The sequence below is a fragment of the Sprattus sprattus genome (genome assembly GCF_963457725.1).
Source record: "Sprattus sprattus genome assembly, chromosome: 1".
Lineage (NCBI taxonomy): Eukaryota > Metazoa > Chordata > Actinopteri > Clupeiformes > Clupeidae > Sprattus > Sprattus sprattus.
This window is the reverse complement of record NC_137920.1, coordinates 29,771,322-29,783,821: the sequence shown is the minus strand read 5'-3', so window position 1 is coordinate 29,783,821 and position 12,500 is coordinate 29,771,322. Positions and strand designations below refer to the sequence as shown.

Genomic DNA, 12,500 nt, shown 5'->3' with positions numbered 1-12,500 from the left:
AGAGAAAAGCACAGTAAACTATATACTGCTCTCGCGGCTGTCTTGGATGATTTCAAAGGCAAGTTTTCTTTGAAAATAGAACAGAAACCTGCTCTGGAACAATTCATACAGAAAAAAGATGTGTTTGCTTTATTACCGATCGTTGTATGTTGTATAGTATCGTTGGTCTGATTGGTTAAAGGCGTGTCCAATTACGTGAGTGAAGTGGACCTCCATTGAGGAGTTGGCCAGACTAACTGAGCAAATGAAATGCAGTGAAGGGGCGGGGAATTCCCAGACAAGCGCCTAGCCCCTGTCAGGACATCTCTAGCTCTTGCTATCCCATCCCCTTTTCCCTTCAAGCAGATAAAAAGCTCTTGTCTCCTCACTCACACAGACACACACAGACACACACACACGCACACACACACACACACACACACACACACACACACATACACACACACACACACACACACACACACACACACACACACACACACACACACACACACACACACACACACACACACACACACACACACACACACACACACACACACACACACACACACACACACCAGGGCTTGCACAGCTCAGCAAAGGTAGAGGGACAATGCCTTGTGGCGCGCTGGGAACAGGGCTTCAAAGGCCCACCACAACAAAAAGCCTGACGATCCCCCTAGAAACCTGGCCACCCGCAGACTGGAATTGTACAAGCCCTTGATGGCACCCCCCGTGTCAAAACGTTGTGCTGCAGCGCGTCAGCGAGAGACAGCTCCAGGCAGTATGCTGCTCGAGCTGAAGCTGTATTGTCACATCAGTGCTCAGTGTAAACAAAATGATCAGCTCTATGATGGGGATACACTGTGCTACACTCCCATGTCAGTTATTGGAAGCACAAGGGCACCAGCTGTCGTGTGGAATTGCAGATGTGCTAGTTTTTAGCATTTTATTTTTTAGCTAGTTTTGGACTTCTGTTAAACTTCCTATGAACTGTATCCAAAAGGGTCCTGACATTGTCAACTGACCAAATGTACCACTCTTTTACAGAGCCTTTAAAATAAGTGATCAAAATAGTTTTCAAGCAGCTTAAAATTATGTGAAACATTTTCAAATGTATTTGTCTGATGAAATCATGTTATAGTAATTAAAGGGACATTTTGGGAGATTTTCGACTTGGGCCCTATTTTTAGATCTTTTTGGGTTCAATTGTTTTTGTTTCTGTAGAAAATGACTAACTGTAGAAACAAAACAGTGTCCCTTTAATGTTGTGATTTGTAATTCTTCACCATCATAGTCATGAATTTGAAATGGACTTGGCTACCACTTTGTTACAATCAGTTGAGAGAGTGAAGAATTGACATGACAAAGACTGCATTGGGTGAAATGCACGCTGACAAAAGGCAGAGCACAGTCAGCATCTGTGGATGAACATAATACAAGTCTGGCCGTAATCAGATTATACTTATACATAAGTACACAACACAGTTTCCTAAACGTTTTTGTTAAATGCTATCTACATTTACAGGAATAAAAAGCAGAAATGAAGAAGGAAGTAAGCAAAAAAATAAATATATATACTGGCATGAGATATCAATGGAACGAGGAAATGAGACATTCATTGACATTTCTGGTGATATACTGCAGGTTGTTTTGACATTTTTGTGTTGCCATCACACAGGTATGAGTGTGCTGCCATGGTGATGATGGTTAATTTACAGCAGCAGTTTATTTTTGTTTCCCACTCTGTATCGTCCCTGTATAGAGTCTCCCAACCCACAGGATTCGGTTCAGTGAGGCAAATATTCGATGAGTGTGAGTGCATGCTACTTGTTCTTGAGCACTGAAACAATTGTAGCTGTTGTCAGTGTCATGCCCTAGGAGGCCAATGTAGTCTGTTGGGGGAGATTTTGCATGCCAGTGCTGCTCCTCCTTTGTTCTCTCTCTCACTCTCTCTCTCTCTCTCCCTCTTTCTCTCTCTCTCTCCCTCTCCCTCTCCCTATCTCTTTCATCCCTTTTTTCTTTCTCCTTCCAGTGCCCTCTCGCTTTCACCTCTACAGCTGCAGACTTTGATCTCACTGGATGTTTGACTCGGGTCCAGATGTCTTTAGATCGCTAATGCTCGATTAATTAGCCCGACATCTCAATACGCTTTCTCATCCACCCACGCTCGCCCTCCTCCTCCTCCTCCTTCTCCTCATCTTCCTCTTCCCCTTACCCACAAATAAAGAAGAGCAGCTTCATTTAGATATCTAGTAGGACAAATCTGCTCCACTAATGACGCCCTTGAGTCACGAGAGATCAGTCTTTCTTTTTCCTTTTTTTCCCTTCCTTGTTTTTGGGGAGCGCTCTAGAGTTCGCACTTGAATCATCAGCAGCATCAGTAGCAGCAGAGGCAGCAGCAGCCTCCGTGTTTGGCTAATGGAGCGTGTTGCGATGCATAATCACCATTTTGCCGGGGAGGCCATTTGGCGGAGCTCTGCGGAGATTACCTCCTCCAATCGCTCTCCTGCTCTTGCTCTCGTTCTCGCCCTTGCCGCTTAAGTACGGGCCGGAGATTGGACCGGCATATGGCAGTCTAACAGGGCCTGTGCGTCTTAGCTCTTGAGGACACTGTGGACAGGTGAGGCGGTGAACGAGCAGCATATCGCTATAAGGGCAGCGGGCAGAAAGTGAATGCAGTCATCCTCAGGGATGCTGTGATCTCAAACAGTGAGATGCAGAAGAGGAGGTGGATGGGAAAACAGAATAGTATGTAAGGGCTGAAGGTGCCCATTCTCTCTTTATTCTCTCTTACTTCCTCAGTTCAGATCAGTCCAGTGCAGCCCACTGCATACTTGTATTGGCAGGGCAACATATTTACTCCTCTCTCTCTCTCTCTCTCTCTCTCTCTCTCTTTCTCTTTCTGGCTCATTTCAACTCTCTCTCTTTACCTTTCTTCTTCCTTTCTTCCTATCTTTCTGTTCTTTATCCCCATTTCTACTTTCTCTTTTTCTTTCCCCCTCTCGTTCTCTCCACATCCAATCGCCTCTCGCTCCTTCTCTCTTTGTCTCGGACAAAGCAGCAAGCTTACCTGATGCACTCAAGCCCACATTCAAAGCTCTACTCTTCTATGTCCTCACTCTAGATAAACAGGCTTTCTTATGCCAGAGGTAATTCTACCATTCTCCTTATTCTCCTCACTAGAGTGCTTGGTTATTTTTTGTCACATTTTACGTCACTGTCTCTTTCTCTCTCTCTCTCTTTCTCTCTCTCCATCTGTCTCTCTCTCTCCTTTCTGAAGGACAAATGAGACTACAGCGAAAACACTTCAAACTGTTTTTCCTGAGCATAATAGAGAGAGATAGAGCTAGCTGAATGGTGGAACGATCCAGCCAAGAAGGCTAGGATGTACGATCTCAGTATGTGTGTGTGTGTACATGTGTGTGTGCGTGCCTGCGGGCACGCGCCTCATAAACTCATATCAGGACATCACTAGTTGCATCAATACACTGTATCCTATATAGAATGTGTTAATGCTAGTCTGATTAATGCTACATATAGCTACTAGGCATACAACTCTTGTTATATAAATACCCATGACTACTTAAGTTGCCTACATTATTTAAGGATGCTAGAGCTGTACGTCCACCTCAGCCTAAAGCACTGGCACTGTGCTGTGTGATGTTTTCCGTCCATGGATCTCTTGAACTGTAAGGAAGATAGTGTCTCTGTTAAACCAAACAGGCATTCAAAGCATGTTTACAAAGTTGTATAAAGTGTCAATAGTTGGTGTGTCTGAACTGCCTTGCCAAGAGCTTTTGACACTGTGTTGCTTTCAGTTGGCTCGTGCTCTTACGGCCATGGAGAGAACTATAACTTTAGATGAAATGGAATGGAGAGAACTTTAACTTTAGATGAAATCGAATGGAAAGAATATTTTTTGTTGTTGTTCTTGTTCTTTATGGCCAGTAGCAGTTTTTAAAATTCTTATGCTCTCAACTTCTTTTTTTAAATTGTATCTCCTAACACATACAGACACATGCAAGCAGATAAGACATCTTATCAGGGCTTCAATTACTAACGGCTTATTATGTGCACTATTGCTGTTCTGCAAACCCTCATCTGGCTAAGGGGCTCCCCTGACATGCATTAGCACCTTCAGTAGCTACTTTAATTAGCTCTGTTTTACCTCAATATTTCAGGATGGCTGTCATGGAATGTGAGAGAAAGAATATAAAGTAATAAGTGATGGTTGGGGCTGGTGTGTGTTTACTTCAGGTGTGATTTCTACCGTGTGTGTGTGTGTGTGTGTGTTTGTGTGTGTGTGTGTGTGTGTTTGTGTGTGTGTGTGTGTGTGTGTGTGTGTGTGTTGTCAAGTAGGATTGGGTCACACAGTGACACTATCCCTGCAAGGTGTTTTTGTGGCTGCAGACATGATTTGTGCTGTATGATACTCATTCATTGGTTGCCATGATGATTGTCACTGTCTTTATATCTCTGTGTGTGTGTGTGTGTGTGTTCAGGGTATATGTGTGTGTGAACCTGATAGACTCATACCAGCGGTCACATCAATACAATGTATTCTAAAAATATATTAATATTTTTGTTAATATTATTGGTGTGAGCCTGTGCGTGTGTGCTTGTTTAAGTATGTGTTTATATTTGTCTGTGCATGTGTACTCATGTTTGTGTGTGTGTGTGTGTGTGTGTGTGTGTGTGTGTGTGTGTGTGTGTGTGTGTGTGTGTGTGTGTGTCTGTCCAGGCGTGAGGTGTACCACATGCAGCGTGAGCTGCTCAAGGAGCGGACCAGGTGCCGGGCCCTGGAGGAGGAGCTGGAGAACCCCATGAACGTCCATCGCTGGAGGAGGCTGGAGGTGAGAACACACCAGTTCACCTATACATAATCCAAACACATAAGTGTTACGTTGTACGTGTGTGTATGTGTGTGTGTGTGTGTGTGTGTGTGTGTGTGTGTGTGTATGTGTGTGTGTGTGTGTTTGTGTGTGTGTGCGTGTGCGTGTGCGTGTGCGTGTGTGTGTGTGTGTGTGCACCTTCAGTGGGAGAAAGGAGCCAGATGCGTACGCCTTCATTTCCATGCTTCTGTACTGATGCAGGGATGTGTGGGTGTATGCATGTGGGTAGTTGTGTGTGTGTGTGTGTGTTAGAGAGAGAGAGAGAGAGACAGAGGGAGAGAGAGAGACAGACGACAGATGAATAAAGAGAGAAACAAGTGCATGAATGAAGAAGTGTGTGATTGAACCGTGTGAGCAGTACTGTGTGCAAATGGAGTGAACTGGAATTTGTGCCGCACACCACTGCAACGGGCTCACCTGAACAACTAAGCTCCAGAGTAAGGGTTGGAGGGATGGAGGATGTGGAATCACAGAAATAAAGAGAGAGCGAGAGAGACAGAGAGTGAAAGAGTGAGAAGCTTAGGAAAGGGAGGAGACGAGGACATTTAAATGGAAAAAAAACTGTGAGCCCGAGAGAACAGAAGAGTGACAGGCTCATAAATTAAAAGAAAATGTGGCTGAACACACGCTTGCATATGCACACTCACACACTCAAACACACATACACACACACACACATACACACACACACACACACAGACACACACACACACACAGACACTCACACACACTGCAGTGCCTTATTGACACCCCCATCACACACACACACACTATAATGCTTCATTGAGACACACACAAAGAGACACAAACACTTAGACTAGAGTGATGCATCATTGACATGGACAAACTCACAAGACCACACACAAAAAATAAACTCAAACTGAAAATACTCAAAATAAACTGTTGCAGCATAAGTGCAGTACCACCAGCAGAAGTAGAGGTGAAACGCAGAAGTAGAGGTGAAACGCAGAAGTAGAGGTCAAACATGAATGTTTCTGGTACCTCATTCCCACTCACACGGAAAGCCATTTAATTAATTATTGCTATTTCACTGTAAAGGTCTGTGGGAATGAGGTACAGGCGGTACAGTCGAACCGTTAATCTATCTCTGACAACATAACATTTATGGTTATCTTCATACATGGCTCCAGTGGGAATTGGCACCATTGGATTAACGTGTTTGAGAAGGGCAAGGGGGTCGGTGGGGGCGGGGGGACGGACTTCTCCCCCTTCAATTACTACGCTGGTATCAGAGTTAGCTTTTGCGCCATTGAGATGCCATTATTTCTCTTTCTCTATTCTGTTTAATGTTTATGTGCAGACATTTAACATCATCCGCTAGTGGTTGTGATGATGATTTGAACCCAAGACTGCCTTATATTGGTGAGGCTATGTATCGAAGGGTGTGTCTTAGTTGCTGTGCTAGCTAGGAAACGATTAAATACCCTTAAAATGGTTTAAATGGCAGAGTTCCATTTGCGTAAAATGATAACTACTTATAGCTGACATTACGGTCTCCTCAATATAACAGCTACGATAAAATTAGAAAAGGTAGAAACCCTTTGCTCCTTGGCCCCCAAAATACATACGTTTAACTTACCAGCAACTATCAGCAACTATCAGCCATTAAGAGGGTTCCCTAGGCTAGGTTAACCGGCATTAGACCTTGCATGTTTCACGCGTTTTTTGGAAGTTAATGCTTCGTTAAATCTAGTCAGGTGAGAATACGTGACACCTGTGACTTTACTGTTATGGAAAACTGAGTGGGAGTCATGAATGAATGAATATCTATCTATCCTCGTGTTGTTCTTACCGGATACATTAATGGCTTGTATATGAAAGAGGCTCTCTCTCTTACTCTCTCTCTCTCTCTCTCTTACTCTCTCTCTCTCTCTCTCTCTCTCTCTCTCTTTCCCTGTATCTTTCTATGGCAGCATTAACACCTGTGTGTGTGTGTGTTTGTGTGTGTGTGTGTGTGTGTGTGTGTGTGTGTGTGTGTGTGTGTGTGTGTGTGCGTGTATGTGTGTGTGTGTGCGTGTATGTGTGTGTGTGTGTGTGTGTGTGTATGCAGGCCAGTGACCCCAGCACCTTCGAGCTGATCCAGAAGATCCACTCTCTGCAGCGCCGGCTGATCACCAAGACTGAGGAGGTGGTGGAGAAGGAGCTCCTACTGCAGGTAAGCTCTCCACGAGGGCTCCATTAGCGCTCTGCACCACTCAAGGAGATGACTTTTTCTTTTTTGTGATTCATTTAAAAACCCTCCACCTCATTTTTCTCCTTTTATCCTCTCTGTGCTTTTCTTTTACGTTCTCGATGTCTGTCGCTCAGTTTTTCATTTGAACATGCTCTCTCACACACACACACACACACACACACACACACACATACACACACACATACACACACACAATTCTCTATAATGCTTCATTTCATTGTCTGTCTTTCTCTTGTTTTCAAGGTCTATTCTCACAGATGCAACCATGTGTAGTTACTCACACACACACACACCAAGACACGCACATACAACCCTGCAGCCTAGGGTCAGGTCAGAGCAAGGATCAATGCAAAGCCTCGAGTACACACACACACACACACACACACACACACACACACACACACACACACACACACACACACACACCAAGACACGCATATACACCTATGCAGCCTAGTGTCAGGTAAGAGCAAAGATCAATGCAATGCCAGGAGTATGAACAAACACACACATACACACAGACACACAGACACAAACACACACACACACACACACACACACACTGACCAAGACACACATATACAACTATGCAGCCTAAGGTCAGGATAGAGCAAGGATCAATGCAATGCCAGGAGTGGAAACAGACACACACACACACACACACACACACAGACACACACACACACACACACACACACTTTCTCACTCCACTGTCTTTTCCTCTCCGTTTCTCTGTCTCTCTCCTCCTCTTCTCCTTTCTCCTTCTTCAAAGGGACATTCTGTCTCTCCGAGCACCCATGTTACAATCATGCGCGTCCACCTCTCTGCCGAGGCGCTGCGTTCACTGGCGCCCAGCTCGAGCACTGCGCTTAAGGGCACGCAGTTTGGCACGGCAGTGACGGCACGGAAAAATCTCAAATGCAGCAGAGCTCTTCCCCCAGGCTTTGGAAACACAGAGACGTGGGAGAAGAAGGGGCATCAACAAGGGCATTTGCCATCGTTTAGAAGCAGGCACAGAAAAAACTTGTCTCTCACGAACATCAGCTGTGGTTTTATTTCGTTTGGTGCTTGGACCCTGAGGATTTTGAAGCAAAAGTACAGTCTCTGAATAGATTTTAAAGGGTTGGGTTACACTCTATTTCGGCCACCGGTTCTTAGGCTGTTGTTGCTTTGAAATGCCTCTCAACTCGTCCTGATCATATCCTGTCACCTATCCCTAATTCTGGCACAACATCCCTAGCTATAGCTGTACTCTTCATCAGAGTGCCTAATAGAAAGGTTTGTATGAAGTATGAAGCAGACAATTTTATCTAAAGCGACTAAGACATCATATGACAAATGTTTAATGTTACAAATGAATCATAATATGCAGGGTGCGATTTGCCGGGGGGGATGGTGGGGATTTACCCCCCCTCTGGTTTTTACATCCCCACCTCAGCTGGATGAATTTCATACATGGGGGGGATAACCCTCAATTATTAAAAAAAACAATGAAAAAACAGACAGGTTCTGACAGCGTTTTCATACACTTGCTTACATCGCTGGCAATAACTAATTGTTCATCTTACCCGAACTGTCGGCATCCTCAGAATTCGCGAACGTCCCCATGCACATAAACACATGTATACATTGTAACAATAACATTACAAACACGGAAATGAGCAAAGCCAGCTAATTAGGCTACTGTACAATGAATATGAAAATATTTGTTCACTGAATTAGCGAGTTCTGTCCAAAACAGTTGCGTTTCAGTTTCAAAGTTTAAGTTTCGGTTTCAGTATTTCAACGTGAATGAGAGGGAGCACAATAACTGAGCGCATAGCAGCGAGTTTCATATCATAGACATATATGATGCATGTATATGAAGAGAATTAGGCCTATGTATTGCTTGGGTTTTTTTTCAGGATAAAAAAAAAAACCATCCCCCCCTCTGGTTTTTGGACAAATCGCACCCTGATAATATGTAATGTTACAATAATATATATTGACAAATATTAACAAGTTTTGATTTTGCACACAAAAATGAAGATGGTTGCTGGTCAAGTAAAAAGCCTTCTGAAAAAAGAAATTTCAGGCAATCTTAGACAGGTGTTCTTTGGTCTTCTACAAACACAACTCGATAGAATGTCTTTTTCTAGAGGGGCAAATGTGTAGGGCAGATTAGGTATGGCTACCCATGTCTTTTCCCAGATTCAGTGCTAGATTGGCAAGGTCCTATTTCAACCAAGCGAGGGGGCATTTCTCTTTTTTAAGGCCACCTCTGCCTGAGTTGCTATGGCGAGATGACACTGATAAGATTTTTTCAACAGCTATTTGAGCAATCATCATTTCACAGATTTGTAGGTGTGTGTAAGTTTGTGGGTAGCTGTGGTGTTGGTGGTGTGTCTGTGGGTACTGGTGGTGTGTGTCTGTGTGTGTGTGTCTGGGTAGTGGTGGTGTGTGTCTGTGTGTGTGTGTCTGGGTAGTGGTGGTGTGTGTGTGTGTGTGTGTGTGTGTGTGTGTGTGTGTGTGTGTGTGTGTGTGTGTGTGTGTCTGTGTGTGTGTGTGTGTGTGTGTGGTGGTGTGTGTGTGTGTGGTGGGGGTGGGGCGGTGGTAGCAGCGGATGGATGATATTGGGTCAAGTTTGGTCAGAGTGAAGAGGGACCAGAGAGCTACACAAGCACTTCCACACAAAAAAAAAAAGGCGAAGTGTGATTGCCAAGTGTGATTGCTCACCAGTGGTAGAGCCCACTAACTGTAATTGCATAGATCAGGCATGGGAATGAAAGCAGTGACCAGGCCACTGCAGTCACACTACAAACAGTTCACTTGTTTGTTTGTTTGTCCGTTTATTGTTTGTTTATTGTTTGTTCGAAAGTGCAAGGGCCCCACAATGACAGGCCAAAGGGCCTTAGTCTCACAGCTGTAGGGGTATGACTTACAACATCAGATGTATTACATTTGTTTCATAGAAAATTGTTCTTTGCTTGGACCTTTGTTGGACGGATGTGTCTGCCCAAGAAATGTACTTAATTCATTATTTGCTGTACTGCTGGTAGCCAAAAGGATTTAACAAAGTACCCCTCTTCAGAGGATTACGAATATTTCCTTAAAGATTACTCCATGGGGACAAAAGGACATGAGTGCATTTGTAGTATTTAAGGTTGGAGCACCGTTGCTAAAATTGGAGAAATGCACAATTTCCTCCTTCTGATAGAACAAGACTAGCTAATATAGTTGGGCGAGTATCATTTGATTCGTTTTTACATGGGGGCATTGATGTCAAAAATTAATACATAAGTGTGTGTGTGTGTGTGTGTGTGTGTGTGTGTGTGTGTGTGTGTGTGTGTGTGTGTGTGTGTGTGTGTGTGTGTGTGTGTGTGTGTGCGTGTGTGTGTGTGTGTGGGGGTGTATGTGTGTGCATGTGTTTGCAGTGTTTCTATTGTATGGTATTTTTTTCTACATGGCTGGCTATGTACGTATGCCAAGGCTAAGCCTGTTATCTCAAAAACAAGCCCACTGCTCCGAAAATAGGCTACACACTGGAGTTGTAGTTGCGTCTTTTCAGACCCCGATAATGATGACACATTGCTGAATTTAACAGATTACGTATAAATAATTTCTCATCTATTACGGAGTAGTAGCCTACTGTTCTTCCTTGTTGCATCCCCGATGCAGATCTCAGTTATGAAGTGCCCTCACCAGTGTCAAGTAAAGCCAGTGTGGGCTGGTCAGGTGCCGCTAATAGGAGAGCCAGAGGGCAGAGAGCATGAGCTAGAGAGAAGAGAGGAGAGGGAAAGAGGAGGAGGAGGAGAGGAGAGTGAAGGTCCTGGTGGTACAGTATCTAGAGGTGGAGCAACAGAGAGAAGAGAGAGTGCAGGTCCTGCATACCTTTCAAGCATTTTTGCTCGAAATGCCCATCCCATACAACTTTTAAATGGGTCAGTAGTGCTAGTTTTACGTGACAGGATGAAACTGCGGTTCATACACAGTGGGTGGTCAATACACAGGTTTGCTTTACACAATCACTCGCAATCCTGAAATGCGGTTTATATATGGCTGTTTATAGTCTGGAAGATACTGTACAGTATATGTGTTACATATTGGTCCTTCAACAACCATTTAAGTCTTCATCTGTGGGTATCACCCAATTTTTTTCTTAAAAGACATTCCTCTCTTCGACAGTCTGTAGCTATCTCAACATCCATCCACCTCTTTTTTATTTTCCCTCCTTATCTGTATGTCTTAGTCCTCCACTGTCTCTGTCTTGTAGCTGTAGAGCTGTATTCCTCATGCCCAGGTCTGGGGGGGTCTGTAACCCTTCCTGACCTCTGTACCCGCCCCATCTGCCCTGGCGCTGCCCGGGAGCGTGCCTCCTAGCACATCCAATACTCACCCCCACACACACTGTCGACAGTCTCAGAGCCGTAGCCAGCAGGTGGACATGACCCCAGCCTTACATGCAGACAAAGTTGTGCATAGCGAACAGATAGAGAGAAAGAGAGAGGGAGAGACGCACATACGAGAGAAGAGAATAAACAAAAGATGATCAGAGAAGGGAAGGGGAAAAAAATAGGAAATCCGAGAAAGTTGCACTTTTCCTTCAAGCATGTAACAATTAGTCATGAAGAGTCCATTCAGAGCTTGGAAGGACTGCAGCCTTGTTAAAACATAATCAGCTAGCCACTAGAGTCCATTGGCATGCCTTCAAGGATTGGTAAATGTGAGAGCAAGAGAAGAAAATAAATGTAAGTTGGGTGTGAGAAGCAGATTAATCATGCATGTTAATGATCACACGCCAACACTAATGCACACTCACACACTGCACACACACCAGACCTATTGCATTGGTATAACTTTCATTTATGTACTTCTGTGCATGAATTAGGTGCACCTAATGTTTTACCATTCCTTTTGGTACACATTGGTAACTGAATTACTGGTATGTTTTAAGGTTGTGATGTTGCTTGAGTAGGAGTATGGGGCGAGGCTTCACACATACACAAGCCTTTTATTTCCCCCCCCATTCAGTAAAGAAGAATATCAGGGCCAGAACCAAGAGACTTCTTCACAGAACAGGGACGGTTTTGGTCTCAGTTTCAGAATCGTTACACACCTAGTATCTGTTCAAGTGAACTTCACTTCACTTCACTGTGTGTGTGTGTGTGTTCACTGGGTGCTATGTGTGTCACTACCCTGGACGGGTCAAATGCAGCGGTGGAATTCAGAGTGTGTGTGTCTACACCACCTCTGCCATAGAGTCACTTTCACGTCACTTTCTTTTTTTTTAGTACAGATGCATGCTATAGTTGATGTAGTGACTGGCATGTTTGTGCATACCTCATGAACAGAGCAAGAGGTGTGAAGTGAAGGAACTGTTATAAAGAAATAATTATATATTATGTGTGTCACGCCTGCCTGGCTCAAGG

The 12,500-nt window shown here is 44.2% G+C and overlaps 1 protein-coding gene across 1 annotated transcript in view; it reads left to right on the top strand.

The window, feature by feature from the left end:
• The window catches only part of cfap58 (cilia and flagella associated protein 58), a gene marked incomplete at both ends in the record, with an annotated part of 123,713 nt that overhangs the window by 74,099 nt on the left and 37,114 nt on the right, over positions 1-12,500 (top strand). Inside the window, 2 exons of the mRNA XM_080843349.1 lie at positions 4,727-4,838; positions 6,949-7,053. Of these exons, the coding sequence (XP_080699475.1) occupies positions 4,727-4,838; positions 6,949-7,053 (217 nt within the window). The remainder of the gene's footprint in view (positions 1-4,726; positions 4,839-6,948; positions 7,054-12,500) is intronic.